Here is a 19653-nt window from a genome sequence, read left to right on the forward strand (position 1 = left end):
ATTACATAGTGACAACCTCAGTTCTGAAGACAGAGGGCAATATTTTCATTACCATCTATGCAAACACCTTTCGGGTTAGTAAATAATTCATTTAAAGGTCCTGAAGAAAGATGTCTGAAGCCAGGACAAAATGTAGCTGCTATCTGTATGGATGTGAACCAAGTTGACCAAAGTGTACTGCAGAAGCCAGTCCTAACAGACAGGTAATATACCAACTCTTCCCCATCTTTCCTGGTAAGCCTGTCCTGCTTTATTCTGCAAAAATACATATACAAACTCAGTTCTAAAATTCCAAAATAGTTTGTATGGTTACAAAAATGACACATTCTATATACAAATCAGTCCAAAAACCGGGGGGGGGGGGGGGGGGGGGGGGGGGGAAGTTGAACAGGACAAATATGATGCAATGGTCAGGTCATTATGTAGATCATAGATCAGATAAATAAAAATATTCTCACATGAACACAAAAACTTGGAACTGCTTAAAAAATTCCAACACACACACACCCAAATTCCTCACACAAAGCTTCACCCTGGTGTTTCCGATGCTGGATTAATTTTCTTGTATCAAAAGAGCTCCCTGTGTAGCAAAAGCTTTGTAATCTATGAAAGATCTAGGTACAGCAAAAAAACCTTCACCTTTTGAACTTCACCATAATTTTACTTGTAATGGTGTCCAACTTATTTGTTTTAATCTTCCATCATTTTATAAACGTAATTTTAATTCTGAAACAAACCATTGATGCAATTATCTCCTCAGCAGCTAAACCACTGGGACGAAAAACAGGAAACAGCTGGTCAAAGCTAAAGTGTGATGAGAAATGTGTTCAAAACCAAAAAAAATTACTCAAAACTAATCATCATTTACAAGGGCTGGATTTGCAGTTTTTCCAAACCAATGGCAAAGAAACACTGTGCAAGCTAAACTAAATATGCAATGATTCACAAATGCCTGCTAAAGATGAAAGCCTGAAGAACTTTGCGACTCAAAGGAAGCATTCAAATTACTATAAAAGTCCATCTCCAACCTGTTGGTTAAAGGAAAAAAAAAGGAAAGAAACAAAAAACTCTACTTCTGGACTGCCAGATAATAAGAAAATCAGTATGTTGCTGTTTTAAACATGATCCATGTTGTATTTCCTGCTTGTTGATAACTTCTACCTTTCTTTTCTACAGCCTCAACCTGTTGAGTGACTTGGTGTCAATAGACCAAAGCCTCCTTTATGCCAATGGCAAATCACTAGATGACAATGAAATCTTCAAGTAGCAAAAGATTTTGTACTCCTGTAGTTCTCCCTGACTGTAATTTAAGTAAGGTAAGTTTCAAAAGGACGCGTAGGTGAGCCAGAATACAAGTTAATTTCACAAAAGGGAAATACTCTGAATGTTCATGAAATAGTATTTTTTCCCTTTAAAATATATACGTTTACATTTACACACAGAAGCCATCTAGTGTTATCCCAAGATTGTAAACAACAGACAGGAAGTCCAATGTTATGATTCACATGGTAATATGCTTATATAAAATAAAATATCTTACATATATATAGGGTCAGAACTATAACGGCCTCAAGTTTGTAGCATGATGCTCTAAGTCTCCGAAGTTACTCAAGATAAAAATTCCTAATTTAAAACAGAGAAGACTGATGATAGTTTTCTCTCAGGGGTCTTTTTCTTGATCCAACTCACAATCACATTTAGAACAATTCTCCACAGCTCAAATACATTCTTACGTTTTTGCTGAAAGATAAATTATTCAGAATTATCATTCAGACCTTTATTCAGCCTAAAGTATTTCAATGTTGATTGGCCACATACATTAAAAAAAACCAACTTGTTTTTTCTTTGCTCTTATGCATATAACTCTAAAATTACCAAATATTAACAGTTCAAACTGGTGGGAAAATGTTTTTCTTTTTTTTTCCCCACTGGAAACTTAGGATATGTCTCTTCTGCAGACTACAGTGCAGCACACAGCTACTAAGCTTGCTGAGATACAAGAAAATTTAGCCACAGGGTATGGAGAGTATTTGGGAGAAGTTTATCTCCTCCAAAACCTGAGTGAGCTCACTAACAACTAAGCGCTTCTAAGTCTATAGAACAGATGAGATCATCACTTGTTTGTAAAACAGCTAGGACAACAGATTCAAGTCCAGAAGTAGGGCTTCCAAGCAGTGTGGTAACATGAACAGTAAATAACAGCAACTGAAGGGTACTGAAGGAAGTTTTATATATCAAGTTAATGATCCCACCTGAATTATATGCACTATACAAATTTATATAGACTATTTTTAGTTTAAAACCATAGTTTTAAAACTGCTTAATATAAGTTTGGCATATGTCTCTCTATTGAAATGTTTGACGTAAAATTATGGTTCCCGTGAAGCCAATAGCTCTATTCTGCACATGCTTCTTTTTCTCCCTCCAAGTAACATTATCCCAATAGGAGATTTTAAATAGATTAAAATATCACCAGGATTTCACCCATTCTCTAATACTTGAAGGGAATTCCTAAGCACTTTAAGAACTAAGACTGCTGTAACATGAAACTAGAGCAGCTAATAATTCATCCTTTGTTCTGCCCACACTTTACTAATGAAGGTCTGTATCTGTTGTGATTTCTTGAAAACAATTTTTACAGTGTCAGGAGAATAAAATAAAAATAATCATGAAGAGTACATAAGAATCACTTTTAATCATCTTAAAAGAAGCTCACATCATTTTACTCTGGATTCAAAGTCCAAATGTTGGCAACGGTCAACAGGCATTACAGTTACTGGAAAAGCTAAGGAAAAAAAAAAAGAAAAATCTTCTGTTTTCACAAGAGTTAATTCAGAGTCCTTCAACAAGTGCATGTGCTGATTTCAAGATAAAAACAAACTTTTTCATTACTGTTGCACGTTGCCATACTATGACAGCAAACTTATTTGTGGCTATCTATCTTTGGGTATTTGCTATGCTAAGGAAATCTTAATTTTTTCAGTAAGTGTTATAATTCCACTCTTCTGAACTTCATACAAATGGGAAGACAAGCTTATTCCATTTTAGAAAACTTTCTTTTTAAAACATCCTGAAAGACGTAGAAAAGCAATATAAATTAAAATGTATATGAAATCTCATAAATTCAGATTTTAATTATTCACTCACCAACAGAGTGATCTTTATACGGCACAGTTTTTATTCATTCATACCAAGAATATTATCTGTAAGTAAGAATGATCACAAGCCAGTCCAACATATTTTTCTCTCTCATACTCATCTAGGGGATTGATGAGTGCATCTCAAAAGTGAGTCTTCAATCTCAGTTCAAAAATTATCATGTCTGGTTACAGTTCATAATATTAAAAAAATGGATACTTTCACACAATTTGCAGGACAATACGAGCACTGTCTGATACATTTGTTTTGCAGGTAAGGAATAGCTTTTAACTATATAATTTTCTAGTGAAATTATTAGGACAATTTAAAAAAAAAAAAAGAAAAAAAAAAAAGAAGAAAGTAGTTACAAATGCCAGGGCTGAATGTTTATGTTTCCAGGGCTGCCCCACTTCCGACATTCCTGATGAAAGCTGTATGCTGTCACACTGCCCTGAGTCACGCTGGTTCCAACTGCTGCACTGATGTAATTAGCTTTGGTTGGTGTGGGAGCACCCTCAGAGCTCTCCTGTCCCTTGATACGCCAGCTCATAGGTACTTGGACGGTACCTAACAGCTGTATTATGTTCAGCTGTATTCCCTTTTTTAAGCTGTCACCAGTCTGTATTTTCAAGCAAAATTCTTCATGAGCAGAGACTCATAACCATATATATCAAATCACTTTTCACAAATAGAGAAACCAAATAGCCTCATATCTCACGGAGAATGCCTTAGATATTGTAGGAAGTATAATTTTACAGTAGAGATTTTTCCTGGAAGTCCCTCTTGAAATCTCATACCGATAACGTGTATGCCTACCAATTGCTATCAACCCAAGCTTATTCCATTTTAGAAAACTTTCCTTTTAAAACATCCTGAAAGACTGTAGAAAAGCAATATAAATTAAAATGTCTATGAAATCTCATCAATTCAAATTTTAACTATTCACTCACCAACAGAGTGATCTTTATACGGCACAGTTTTTATTCATTCATACCAGAGTAAACAACCCAAACTTTTCAACAGTTCATATAGGTAATGGAGATAACTTAGCTTCAACTGAGAAAGAATTTAGAAGAGTGTCCAACTCTAACACTCTAAAATGAACTCTTTAATGTGCTGCAGGGAGATTTTCTGAAACAGATCTTCATGCTTCTTTACAGTTAATGAACAGTCACTAGAAGGAAAGTCAGAAAATGTGGAAAAACTGAAGGCATAATATATTGCTCTTGCCAAGACTCCCACACTATTGGCTCTAAATACCTAAGTCTGCTCACAGCTAAAACTTATTGTTCATAATTTGGCCCAAAATTGTTAAAGCTATGAGGCAACTACAAAATAATACAAAGTATTGAGAGATTTCTCTCTAACTCTATCACACATTCTGGTAATAAAACTGACTACTTCTACAGACAGAGGGTAAACTTTCTATTTTTAAAGCTAGCTTTTAAAACTGGAGTAACTCAACCCAAAGCAAATATAAGTATAGAGCTTCATTTTACAAAGTTCAATTTATTTTTACAGCACTTACTGAAGGGAAAACATAATTTCATGCCTATTTGGCTTCTCTTTTGCTTCCCTGACTTTTTTCCAATAGTCAATTTTGCCCATGAACTTTTTTCTTTAAACAAAAGACTGCAACCCATGCAAATAACCCAAGAAACACAGGGTCCATGTAGAACAAAAATCAGCTCATCCATACCTACTAACTACTTTAACATATGAATATAAACCTTTATATCTAAAAACATGACAGCATTAGTAACAGGCAAAATACTCATGCACAGTCAGATAAAAAAATTGTTAGAGTGGAGGAAAACCCCAACCACTTGCAGATTATTTGCTTTATGTCATTTTTTCCTGTAAATTCCTTTCAGCGTGTTGGACTAGAAATTTTATTTCAAAGTGGAAAAACAAAAAATCTCAAATCCCAAATCTGTCTGTAATCCACAATATAGAATAACAATCTATCTTTTTTTTTTTTAAATAAAAGTACAGGTATAGCATAAACTTCAGCATAAAGAGCAGTGTTACATTTTAGGTATGCATGCAAAACTGGGAGGAAAGAGAGTAAAAGTCCATTTAAAGAATTCCATCTTTTTAAATACGGAGCAAGAAAGAAAAACCTGTGGGAAAACCACATAATCCTAACAGAAAGATGATATCACAGTAAATCTAGACCTGAAATTCCTACAGAAACAACTAAAAAGAACCGAGAAGTCAAAGCCTGTAAGAATCTAATTTTTTAGGCTGCTTCGTGGGTTGTGAATCTCAGAGAGTTTGGCAGAATAACTTCACTAGTAAGACTCCTATTGCCAGGTGATTTCATGTGGCCATTCCAACAAGCTTTGTGTCTGTTCTACCAAATCAGATCAGGCATCTGAGTGAAATACAGCACATACACAAGGACTCTTATGCTTCTTATTATCATCATTAGCACAGAGGGTAAATCAGATGCTTTCCAGTTTTTGTTTCACTTCTTAAGAATCAACATAGGCCTCTTCAATATATAAATTATGTTTTGAATACACTGGAAAAGTATATCTTCCAAGATACTACTAGATAAAAAAGAGGGTTATACTATTCATTCTGACAAAATAGTGGCAATAAAAGGTTACAATTAACCCAACACCTGAGAAAAGCAACCAAAAAAATGTTCTTCTGAACATACAGCATTACTAACCCTTCCACTGTTCATAAACATAAGTGTATGTTAGCATTTGGTGTAAAGTGCTCCTGTATTTAGTTAGTGTAACTGGTTGTCAAAACAGTCAAAGCAGATGTTATTTCCATGACCGATAGTGAAATACTCAATCTATCTATATTTTCAGAAATGCCAGAAAAGCATGCAACACAAAGATACGCTGACTAGAGCTGCTGATACACCTCTGGCAGAAGGGGTGAGGGGGGGCAGAGGAGATCGAGCTCTTTATAGGTACAGAATTAAAATTAACATTTATATTAATTACAAAATTTTAATTCCGAATGTATTCAGAATCAATAATCAATTCTAAACCAAAAAAAGATTTAGACTCTGTTTCTTTAAAAATATTATCCAAGATGACTAATTTAGGTATCATATTAATAAAACAGGATAGCAAAAATCTTCTACCTCCAAATCTTTTTTCTCTCCTTAACTGTTTGTTAACAGATGCCACCAACTGACTATAGCTCAACTTTATGGAAATCAAGAAATGTTAATATAAGACCCCTTACGTTAGCCATGCATAATAAAAAAACCTTGCATTACATTGATTTTGAACATGAATCATAAAAACACTATGCACACTACATGGAAAAAATACCCGATGCTAACAGATGCTATACCAAATCATTAAATTAACTATGAAACACTCCTACAAGATAAATCTATAATAAAATCATTATTCTATTTGGAAACAAACAGGTTTTTTTAATTGTCACCTTATTAGTATTTGGCATTTCAGCAGCACCTTAGCAGCTATGAAGAGTGGAAGATATGTTAGTGTGCAAACTTCTACCTGAGCAGAGTTAAGCAAGCCAGCAGAATTCTTGCTTCTTAAAGCTCAAATTGCTGGCATCAGGAATGTAATGACACAGCAAAGATGGTACTGATGCCCACAAAATAACCTTAACTAAAGAATTCAGCTATTAGGCATTGCAACTATGTTGTTGCAGCTGTCATCTGGAGATCTTGAGGTCACTTATCTGGCCTGAGAGAATCACCCTGCGGTAGCCTAGTGAACTGCTCAAATTTAATATCTTAATCAACAGTGGACCTGGCTACTTTTGTAATATTGCATTACCACTACTGCAAAAACACCATCATATCAGGAAAAAAAGAAGCATACTTCAGCACTATGAGCCTAACATCTCTCAGACACAGATGGTTCAATGATTCCAGAAACTCTGACTTTCGTAATCAGTCAGACTGCTAGTATGAAGCAGCTGTGCTGAACCCAAGTAGTGGATACATTGTGCCAGGCCAAGCAAAGCCAACACCAAAGCTTGCACTCTCATTATTTTTCCTGTGGCAAATTCTTGCATTTGCGACATCTTTAATAAGTACCAATGTGAGAGGCTTGGACTGTTCCAACACAGACAAGCAAATTTCTCATGAATAGATACAAAGCCATGTTACACACATCCATCTGATAAGGGGAAGTACTGCATTGTATATAGCTGCAAAAACTACATGCAAAATTTAAAAAAGTATTCAACACAAAAATCTTCTCTCTTCATGCGACGCATACATTAAATCCAGAGCAGAGGAGTCTAAATCTGCATATAAAATATCTATAAACAGTAATCATATGCTACATTAAAAAAATACATAATTCCATGTATTTTCTATATAATCCAAAGCCTCAGTCTCACCTTCCTATGTAGGGAAAGAAAAAAGGAAAAAACATTCAGCAAGACAACAGTTCAGTGCCTTTCCTTTTATTAGCACTAGAATTTTTATGTAAGGGATATGCACAAACGAGACCCACATTTTCCTACTTAAAACATAAAGGTCTCTATTGTTCCATGTTACACCAGTACTGCTATGAAAACTTAATTTCTCCAACTTTTTTTTCCCCTTGAAGAACAGAACTACTGTTCACTTAGCTGTTCCAAACTGAATGCATGCTCAAAGGGTGAGATAAGGGGAAAGAAAGAACAAATTACCACATTCATTTACTACTTTGTCCTTCTTCCTGGGATTGTTAGCATGAAAGCTTCCTACAAATGCTCATAATTCATTAAATTATTTTAACCCAGTGCATATGTTCAACAGCTCCATATATTTGTCACATCCACTGAGTTCATTTCTATGTTTGTTGAAAAACCATCTATAATGCTAATAATATAAGCCATAAATACATGGAAATATTATTGCAGAAATAATATTTGACATTAAAATAACAGAAAAATAATGCTAAGAATGCTTCATGCATATTACACATAAAGAGATTAAACACAGAGGTTGATAAGAAGAAAAATATTTGTAGTCACCATTTGGAAGAATAAAGACTTAGAAACATGCGGTTTTAAACGTTCTGACCATAAGAAAACATTCTTATGGTATTGTAATTATGCAGCGTGCTTTACTGTGCCCGTTAATCTTTTGTTCACTTGCATTTATTTCTGAGTTTCTATACGTACTACAAAAAAATATTCAAATGAAAGCCCTCACACCTCAAAATGCTATACATTCAGTATTACGCAGCAGCGGTGGAAAGCGGTGAAACAGGCATGCATGTTAAAAGCTAAGGAACTCAAGTCAAATTGGAAATGCCCAATGAGGAAACCTAAACACATCCTTCCCTTTTCATACCTATATAAATGAAAATTACGCTAGACCTCAGCTACAAAACATTCTCCCTTTTCTTCCCAAAACAAGCTTATAACGATAACACAAATGTACTGAGCAGATATCATGTTAGGTAAATACATGGCTCATATTCATCCCTTCGTGGGAACGTGACCATGCACCATGCAGAGCATGCGCTGTACCAGCAAGTTTGTGCTTCCACTGACTAGGATAGTGAATATCACAATAACGAACAGCACCACAAAGCTTTGCAACCTAATACAAAAACCTGACATACGCATGTTCATAGAACTTTCAATCAACTATTTAAATGGAAAAAATACTAGTTTCTAGAAGGATATGAGGATATTACTGGAGGGCACAATTGTCACGGAGCTCCTGAGTCACCAAGTCCACTCTTCTGTTATCACTGACAAAATTTCATATATTCCATTTCATCAATTTTACGGTTGGACTCAATGATCTAAAAGGTCTTTTCCAACCTAAATGATTCTATGATTTTATACAAGTAAGTTTTCCTCCATTTCAGTTCTGCTGAAAGCTGTTGCAGAGTCTGAGCACTAAATGCTCAAGATTTCTTCCAGTTTTCAACCTACATTTATTCAGGGCCAGTTTATAAGCATAGCTTATCTGACCACACTCTTCTTAACCTTGGTTATTTTCCCCTCCCTAGCTTATTCACACATTTTAACAGAGAAAAATCACACCTCCTTTTTTTGCTAAGCTCAGTAAACCTCTCTTCTCTTACTCTCCTTGAAAGAGTTTCTCTTGCTGTGATCATCTTGCTGGCCTTTCTTTCTCATTTCAGTCACATTTCAGATGAATCCTTGAGAATCGGTGGTCAAAATCTCTTTTATAGATTCCATAGACAACTATTTAATTTCTACCATTTTTACTACTTAAAATAATTTATTAAGGATGTGCTATGTCATTTCTACAATAATAATTTATGCATTCACGATTTCATTCTAAACTTAGAATTTTTTGTATTACCTAATTTAGGAGAATACAAATCAGGGCAATATCAGCACATTAATATATGTTATTCAACTGTTACATAATTTTTTAAAATTATTTGCAAGTGTAGAAGAATTATAAATTTCAGTAACAGGGAAAATACTATGCTTTCTTTTTTAGAGCAACAAAATTTTTCACTATGTTCTAATATTGCCACTTATCATTTTATACAATTTATTCCATGGAATTATTATATCATTAATATATCCATTAAATGTTTATATACACATATATGCCATATATAGTCAACTACGTATATCTAGAATATATTTTAATACATCTATTTTACATATATATGTATAAATATAAATGCATATTATATACATTTTTCTATTTAAAATATAAATATCTATAAAATGTGTTTATATTTTTATATTTGTATATAGGCATATTACATTCTTATATATAAATAATATATATCAAGATATAAATTTATACATAGATCTATTTATAAATATGTACCTATATATGCTTTATATAGATATATATGTATATACATACGTATGTATGTATAAATTTTATACAGATATAAAATTATACATTTTACCCCACGCCTATTTTAAACCAAAATTTTAAAGGATGAGAATACATTCTTCTAAAAAGCAGTGTTCAACATGAGGTTCAATGAGGTTAAGTGAAATATCCTATTAAGTGTTACTAAGTGTTTACTAGTCAAAGGCATTTTTTTTGAATGAAAAGGTCATCAGGATATCAAAACTTTTACGAAAAAAAAAAAAACACAACACTATGAAAAGCTTACCTCATACCATAAAGACTTCTCAAGAAAGGAATTAAATTCCCATTTTATTAAGGACTGAATTATAGTTAGCTGTTCTGTTGTAATCCTAGAAAGCTTCAAGCCACTGTTGTTTCTCCTTTGCTCAACATAATTCCAAGCAACGGTTCCTATGTGCCCTGAAGGTAAAGTCCTAACAATTGCTCTCGTTCCAGTATAAACTGATTTTTTAACCTCTTTATCATTTTTACAGAAACGTCTTATCAATAAAGTAGAACGTTCCTTTTTGTTTCTAAAAAAATCCTCTTCTGTCTCTTCTTCACAGTTATCACTACAGTCTTCAAAATGGCCCAGAAAGGGCCTTGAGGGCATTCTTCCAGTAAAGTTATTTCCACAGAAGTTGTGACCTGAGCACGCCACTTTAACCTTTCGTGGTGCTCTTTCCAGACATAAATACTTATCCCTTAAAGCATCTTCATACAACTGCTGCCCATTTTCATTGTCACAATTATTTGTCAGCTCCATTAATCTGCAAGTGCAGGCTGGGGAACCAGTAGTGTTACCATCGCCAACACTTACTGGCTGCAAACAGTCATCCAAAATGAAGCCGTTGTGTAAACTGCACAAAGCCTTTGATATATTCCTTTCACTAGCACAATGAAAGTGAAAAAAGGCCACTTTATCGGTATCATTGCCGTCATTCTTATTTACTGCTGTCTGGCTTCTTAACGAAGGTCCATTCATTTTCAACTGAATTTCAGCAAGCATGGCTCTCTCCAGTGAAACAGGAATTCCAGTTTCCAGGCATGCCTCTCTCCCTGCTAAAGGATCACAAGATTTATACAACTGGCTGCACGGGATATTGCTCTTGTAGTTTTTCTGCAGAATGTTACAGTTTATGTTAAGAAATTCCACTGAATCAGGGATGGAGCTGTTCCTCTCCCAGAAGTTTTCATTACTATTGTCACTAGTCAGTTGTTCTTTCTCCAGAGAGAATATTTTGGGCACTGAGCCCTGAAGACTTTCTTCTTCAAGTCTGTGTAAGTATGAGAGAGTGTGTGTGGTTTGCCTTCCTGGACTGGCAGTATGTCTTTTTATAACACTGGTGTCCAAAGCATTTTCAGTATTTTCCTCTCCAGCTGACTGAGCAGGTATCACTTTACCCTGTACCACAGAAACGAGAACAGACGCTGTCATTTCCTCAGAGGTCATCTTGAGATAGTCTTTAGTTGCTAGATGTGTGTTGGGGATGGGGGGGGCATTGTCTACCAACCCTCACACCATTATTTCAGTGTAATAAAAGATTCAGTGCTAAATAATCAGGGAACACATGGTAAAATATACATTGACTACTTGTTCTTCTTGAACTGGGTTTTAAAAAAAAGTAATTTTTTTGACTGTGGGGCTACTAGGCTTTCCCAGCCTTGGATTACTGGCATGAAATACAAACATTTTTAAACCAGCTTCTTTTTGTGACGTAGCCATTCAGCTTGTCTCTTCCCACAATCAATTATTCTACCATATGTAGCACACACACTGTTGCCTCAGGTTGTAGAAGACGACCAAACACATCATCCATGTCAAAGACGCATGTCCCCATAGGGCATCCAAAAAGTTGGTTTTCTGTAAAGAAAAGAAAAAAAATCTATATATTGAACAGAATCCATGGCACAAAATCCACCATCACAACTACAACAGAAAGAAACTTTTTCTATGTAAAGAGAAGGAACACAAAACCAACAGAAGTTAATTATACTGAGACCTAGAGAATTCCAAAATACACATTTAAATCTGTCTTAAAGTCTCACGTTACAATTTGGGGAAATCACAGTCATGTTTTACATATTTAAATAGCTGTCTTCACTTCACTATGGAAAGCTACATGACTGCAGAAAACTAATTTTAGTGAAGCTGTAACACTGAAATTGAATATACAAGATACATACAAAGAGAAAAAAGGAAATGTCTTTTCTATAATTTTTCTGACTCACAGCCAGGATAAGTTAAAACATTTTTAAAAACAAAATCATTTTTAAACCTACACTGTCTTTTAAAACGAATTATTTTCCTGTTCAGAACTGAACTCTATCACAACTACAATTGTTTTGGTGTTATGTGGTTTTTGTTTTCATTAAACTTTATGTTGTTACCATGCAAGCATGAAGAAAACACACTATTTTTGCCAGAAGTTTATGACTGAAAAAGCATGAAGGCAGAGTAGCGTAAAAGACTGAAATATTATCAATAATCTTTTTGACCCCTTTACTTATATGCCTTAAGCTAAAAAGTTAACCTGCCCTTCAACTTTGCCATTAATTCTCAGCTTCTTTCCTGCAAATAGCATGGTAGCAGTAAATCTTGGAATCGGAAAATAAGAGCTTACAGATAGTTCAAAAAAGGAAACAGGAAAAAAAAAGACAGACCCAGATAAATAATGGTGAATTAATATTAAACAAATATATGCTTATATTTCAATTTATCATATTTAATGTTAAAAACATTACATGTATTATTAAAAATGTGGAAAATGCAGAAAGTTATATTAAGGCCTAAGTTTACTAAAACAGTCTAAATTCAATAGAAACAAGCAAAAAGTATGACTTTGAAACTTCAGTAGCAAAACATATCACAAAACTGAGGCAAATCACTGGCTAGGTACGACAACTAGAGATTACTGAACTGATCAATCAGTTGTTGACCCAGGCACCATCTACATAAGCAGAAGGGACCACCTTCTTCAATTCAGTTCATGCAGTTTAGCTAAGCATAATAATTAAATTATCTGCAGTTGATAAAACAACCAGGAATGATGGGGGGATAAAATCAGGAAAGCTTAATAATGAAAGTAATTTGAAGCGTAAAATCTATTTTGATACTCTTCTCAACTATGATCAACAATTTTATTTTAAATCATTTTAGAGTGTCAGCTTTCATTTTTATCGATTACTAATCCTCATCCAAACGCAGTTTGGCACAAATCAAAAGGTAAAACACACTCTTTAGTTAATAGGATATCTGATACGCTATTTTCTCACACACTGAAATGCAAAAGTGTAACTAAATGTATCATTTTTCCTGCGGCCTCATCAAAAAGGAAAAACAAATTTAAGAAAAGTTACATTTTGCTACAAATCCATGGCTTAAAAGTTTGCTAGCCAGTGAACTGCATTCTTTCTTCAGGCAGTAACTACAGTAAATGCATGAAAAACAAAACTGCAATTTAATATTTCAATAAAGATTTCCATTTCATTGGTTTAACAACAGAAGAGAGATCAGGGAGGATCGCGAAGGAAAGTGACAGAGACAGAATAAAGAGCCACAAGTTTTACATTCTCCATGCATTACAAAATGCATGTGCATGCCAGAGCAGCCAGAGGAGAGTGAAGATGGGAAACTCAGATCCTGTGCAGGAGGGAGATTTAGCACCACAAAGGAAAATAAAAGCTACGGTTCACAGAAGACTTGCGTAGAAGGAGACAGTAGTAGTTGGATAGAGTGGTGGGGACAGGACTTACACTGGGGTCATGTTATCAACACAGTTCACAGAGCACCCTATAAAATACTGCGATAGCACAACTGTAGAGGAGGTACAATGAGAAACCAACACGCAAGCAATTCTTTAAGTCTATATTCCCTGATAGTCCCTACATCATTAAATTGTACCCTGAAATTCATTTTAGTTCACTTTCTTCAATCTTAACTATTTCACTTAAAAAAAAAAAAAAATCACAAAACAACACACTTAGGCACACACACAAAAGAGCGAAGTGCCTCACCAATTATCTTATTCTACCATTTCTTATCCCTCTTCCCTGTCCTCCTTCCTCTTCAAATCCCCAGATAACAGCTTACGTAACTTTTTGACACTACACACTTGAAGAAAACTCCAAGCAATCCACCTAGAAATGTTCCCATCTTATTTCTTCTGGCAACCATTGGAGTCCAAATCTACATACGATTATGCTGATCAAAGAAGAAAGATCTAGGCGGAGCTAGAAGGAGAAGCAGTTGTTTTTTTCTTATTCTCTTAAGTTTCTTTGTTGCTATATCAACCTTGTAAAAGGTATGAAACATGTACATGTATTAGTAATAGTCTCCAATACTGATTTTTGAAAGATTTCTCTCATCTATCAAAACACCTCAGTCTACTGATTCATCTTTCCTGTCTGCATCAGAAAAATTCCAGGCAATCCAATGAAAATACAAGCCACCAAAATATATTCATAAATGTACTCTCTGCAATATTGCTAAGCCAGGAATAAAAATCAATGGAATGGATTGTCACTGCAAAGAATATACTGCTTATTACACTGGTTGCCAAATGAAATTCTTACAAAACAACATACTCCACAAGGCAAAAACGACAACATCGTTACGCAACTTTAACATCACACAATGAATTCAAGATCACACCATGAATGTTAACTTGAATTTTTTTACATCATTCTTTATGGAGAAACTTTAAAAAAAAAAATCGTATCACTGATTTGCTTCTGTAAACAGAAAGCTGCTAAAGTCTGAGGTCCATTTATATGCGAGAGACTGTCCACAAAAAAAAGCTCATTCAGAGGCCACGACTGCTCTTCCACAGATCCCCTTCCTCCAACATCATTCTCCCACCTCTTTCATGCCAAAGTCTCTCCACATGTATCCTCCCCAAACTGCTTCTCTCAGATCTTTTTCTTTTCTCTAGAAACTTTATCTCAAATCTTCCCCAACAGTGGTTTTGTTGGTCACCTCTCTCTTCAACTCCAGAGACTACGTGCCTGCCCATTTCTCTCTACCAGCATCACTCTTCTCTATCTATCCATGCCTATGTTTGAAATCCATCTCATCAAGAATAATGTCCACTTAAGAAGTCTACATCCAGCTGTTCCCATCCTCTCATGACCATTGCAACGTGATAGGGAACTGATCCATCTCAAGAATTCTTTGCTTAAGTTACTTCAGAGCTAGATCATTTTCCCAATCCAGTTCATATACGGTTGTACTAACATGTGTGCTACAACAACACAAGGGAGAAATGAGCAGTGCAGGGAAGGGAGGAAAATGCTGCTTAAGTTGGTTTACACATTTCTGCAATTTGCAAATGTAATTTGATGTTTCAGCCATGTAAATCTAGCAGGTAGCTGCCATCAAAGCTGGCAGACTCACTCCACCCCTCACTCGTGACCTTCAGTCCCCATTTTCCCCATCTCATGCATCTAAAGACCATGAGTCCACAGAGTTAAGTTGATTCAGCTGGCTGATTTGTCACGAAACTATTCTCTTCATCCAAATCAATTGACTCACCTTGTGGCCACACGATCACTATATTCCATGAAAAGGAAATACGAGGAATGCCTGGTAGGGACCACACGTCTCAGTAGTAGCTTCAGTTTAGATGTAGATCATGTTTGCTATTATGTCTAAATGCACCCTGAACATAACAGACTAAGGGAAAAGTTATCTAGTGTACAACTATGCTAAAATCTCATTAAATAGCAAGTAAAAACCATGATGGTAGTGCCTCTGATCTACGGACAACTGCAAAAATATCTGAAGCTGTGGCTCTGCTGAACAGATGACAAGGGTTTCATGTGTCCCCCATTACACTCTTCTCAGTCTCTGCTTTCCACTGTAATCAACAGCTTTCAATTCACTGTGCCCAGCAAATTCCTTAAACTATTGGAATTCATTAGACATGTTATGAAGTGCGTTAACACAGTGTTATAAGTGCTATCAAGTGTAAAACTCGCAAACTCAACCAATAAAACAGTATTTTGTAACTTAGCAGAATTATCACTCCCTATGGCTTCCCGTATTTGCCTATCTGCATATGGGTGGCCAAAGCCTAGACCCTCATATAAAATCCTCATACAAACATATACATGCATTTGCATATAACAACAAAGCTGAAATTATTCAAAATCATATTCTTCCTGTTGCACATTCAACTCAAAACACACTGATTCACAGTTAAATCTGAATATAAAAGCACGTGAAGTAGACAGCTAAGCCTGCACTGTATTCAACACATGCTGACATTTTCTAAAGCCACTAGATTAGCTGATGAAATCCATTAATAACTACACTGGTTCATTTTACAAGGCTTAAGTTATGTCAGAAATGTAATGTGCTCCTTCTATCAGTACAGGAAAGTAAAAATATAAGAAATGAGATCCAGCGTTAGTGAATCATCCTGGATTCAGAGGTCAGCCAACAAAGACAAACGAATAATGAAAATAAACAATCTGGCAACCTTTCAGCACACACATTCACAAAATGTATTAAGTCTGAAATCATGTGACACAAAACTAATTTGTCTTTTTTTTTTTTTTTTTTACACTCCTGCATACACTTTAAGACTTAAAGTACAAGCTGGTTCTGGTTAGTATAATAATGATTAATAATAATGTTTAATAATTCCTTATTCCCCAGCCATCTGGGACTAAAGTCTACAACAGTCCAGGTAAAACATCCAACATAATCAAAGACTATAAAACTGTATTAATTTAGTATCAGTTTAATCTATAATTCGTTACTCAAGCTCATTTCCTTTTGAAGTCAGCAGGAATTCTGCTTCAGAGAAAAAAAACAGAGTATGCTAAGACTTACACTATTACTTAGTCTAAGGAAAGGCATAAGAAGGATCAGAACTGTCACACTGTGGTAAGTTAGAAAGCCTTTCAACTCTAGGCTGTCAAGGAAAAGATGATTAGATAAATATTTGAGGATGCTGGTTGGACTATGGGAAGAAGCAGGAACTGTATGAGGGGCAAGTAGGGTATGAGTCTCATGGTAAAGATGGGCATTATTTAGAGAGGTTGTGTGCTCCCAGAGATGTCAAATGCAATTCAGTATGCTGTGGGAGCTTCACAGGGAACTTGGTGAATGCCCAGTAGGGGCCAAGCTTATGGCTGCAAAGAATGAGGGAGACTGACAAACAGATATGTGACATTACAAAACACATACTGGTGGTTTCCCTGGGCAAATGGCTATTGGACTGGGACAGAAGGTAATTCAAGACTGCTAAAGGGCAAATGACAATCCTCCCTTCTTCCCTGGCCACGCTGGGACATCTATAGCTATTTCTCCAACTTTCCTACATGCTATATATACATGGTGACTATCCTAAACAAAAAACATTTCAGCACACACAAAAAAACCCAACAACCAAAAAATTATATTGATTAATTTAAATTAATAAATATTTACACAGCATCTAAGGCATAAGCAATCAATGAGTAAGAGATTCTTGGGAAACAGTAAACTACAGAAATAATTTGGCACGGTAAGTGGATACAAAACTATTGATCATCTCACTCACGTCACCCCAACAACTGTGTTTAAACAACATAATCCCAGTTCAAGCTCTTAAGGAAACAACTGATTCATGAGGAAGTTGTTTGTATACTACAACTATCCATTTACAATTAAAAAAAAAAAAAAGAGCTTTTTTTTTTAGTAAATAAGCTACAGTTTGTTCCAGACCAATTCCTTGAAGAGAATAAGAAACCCACATGTATTAACCCCTCTTTATTTTACCCTATATCACGCACACTATTAGTTTCTCATTATAGTGCCTTATCTCAGAAACAAGCAGAAGATACCAGTACAAGAACAGGGACCAACCATGTCATCATCAGTTTTCTAAACCCTTCTTCTGCCCAGAGAACCACAGGCAAACAGTAAGGAGGAAATAGCCAGACTCTTAAGAATCACTCAAGATGCGCACAAGCCCTATTTGAACAGTTGGAAGCAAGTTATAACAACATTTTATTTGGCACAGAGCATCATGCGGAACCTCAGATTTACCACCAGTGTCCGTGTTTCAACAACAAAAAAATCTCGAAGAACTACAGTATTTATATATCCTGTCAGGTTAGAGTATTTTTTCTAATTTCTAGGATACTTATCTAAACATGATCAAGTATTAGATGTCTCAAACTATGCAGACATCTGCCAGAGGGTGAACCCTCTCAATTGCCTCATCATTCATCACTGCATCAGGCAGAATCTGAAGCTACTGCCAGATACCAGCTCCACTCTTCATTTCTTTACAGAAATTCCTTTTCTGTATGAGGAGACGCACTGAAAGAACCCAAGACTGAATTTATTTTACTGTCAGGATCAGTTCTTTATTTCTTTCTAGACCTGATCTGCAGTAAGCTGTTTAAATAAACTTTCAGCGGTTACTTGAATTTCATTCTAAGTGACCTTATCTGAAAGCTGTAATTTCATCATCGACATTCAGACGAACGAGTCCTTCTATCTGAGATGCATGACAACTCTAACCATTAAAGGCGGGATTATCCTTTCTTGATCTTTGAACAAGTACTTCTGGAAAAATTTCCTTAACTTTTTGAAGAACTGTGAAAACTGTCTCAACTGTGAAAAGGATTTTGGAGCACTGAGTCTCACACTCATAGGAAAAGGGAGTGCAGTAGAATTTAAAACAAAAATCTTGAAAGCACAGAATTCAACAAACTTGACACTGGTAAGTAGAATCTCTTGGAAAGATTACATAAACTATAAAGGAACACAAAATAACTGACAATTAGTAAAAGATATAAAGACAAGGACAAATAGTGCTTATGCAGAAGAAAAATAGGAAATATAGTAAGAAATAAACATTAAAAAAAGAAAAGCAGGTAAAAGATAAATGGACCAGTGCATCAGGATTTATTTTGAGATCTGAGAATTCAAAAAGGAATCATACAAACCATGCAAAAAAGGACAAAATTAAAAATGAGGTTTGAGGTTCAAGCCAACCTACTGGCAGGCTCCAGCCAAAGTAGCTGATCCCTTGTTCCCTGACACCTTCAGTGAGGTATTTTTACCACCTCCCGGACAGGAACTCCTGCGGGGGGGGAGTCAACTGACCCAGAGGGAAACTAATCCAGGAAAAAGGAAAGGCTAGTCTTCAGGCAGGATTATCTGATGCCACTCACAACACGATCACACAAGTTGACAGAGACAGCACAAGCACAAAGCAGGGTGGAGACCAGAGGGAGAACCCAAGACCAGAGTGGAAATGTATCTGCAGCATCGCACATTGAGACAGCTTTAATGAGTCATCAAAATACATCCTAAAATTAACCTATGGGAACACAGACATGTAAGATTAAAAATCTAAGAGGTTAAGGCAACACAAGTTACAACTAACAAGATAAAACACAACAAAGCGAAGACCACACGGAAAGTTCCATTACTTAAATGTAGCAAGAAACAGTAAGATTGGTACTAGCTGAAATGTTCAGCCATTTTTCAGAATTCAGATGTTATCCTCTGCTTCACTGGAATTTATATAATTTACTCACATAATTTATTATCTATATTTTCAACACAGCTAGAAAATCATCTTGCTCTGAAGGAGATTGGAAAACTCCACTACCAAAACCAAATATGTACCACTGTGATCTTGAAAACCAGGAGCATCAACTCAATTCTCCAGAGTTACATTCTTCAGACTTAGTAACTATAGTTA

The 19653-nt window shown here is 35.4% G+C and overlaps 1 protein-coding gene across 1 annotated transcript in view; it reads right to left on the bottom strand.

Annotated features, from left to right (window-relative positions):
- PLCE1 (phospholipase C epsilon 1) overlaps positions 1-11435 on the bottom strand; it is a 139569-nt gene extending 128134 nt beyond the window's left edge. The window contains exon 1 of the mRNA XM_075154696.1: positions 10209-11435. Within this exon, the coding sequence (XP_075010797.1) occupies positions 10209-11396 (1188 nt within the window). The 5' untranslated portion in view covers positions 11397-11435. The remainder of the gene's footprint in view (positions 1-10208) is intronic.
- Between the last annotated feature and the right edge of the window lie 8218 nt (positions 11436-19653).

Source organism: Calonectris borealis, chromosome 7 (genome assembly GCF_964195595.1).
Source record: "Calonectris borealis chromosome 7, bCalBor7.hap1.2, whole genome shotgun sequence".
Taxonomy (NCBI): domain Eukaryota; kingdom Metazoa; phylum Chordata; class Aves; order Procellariiformes; family Procellariidae; genus Calonectris; species Calonectris borealis.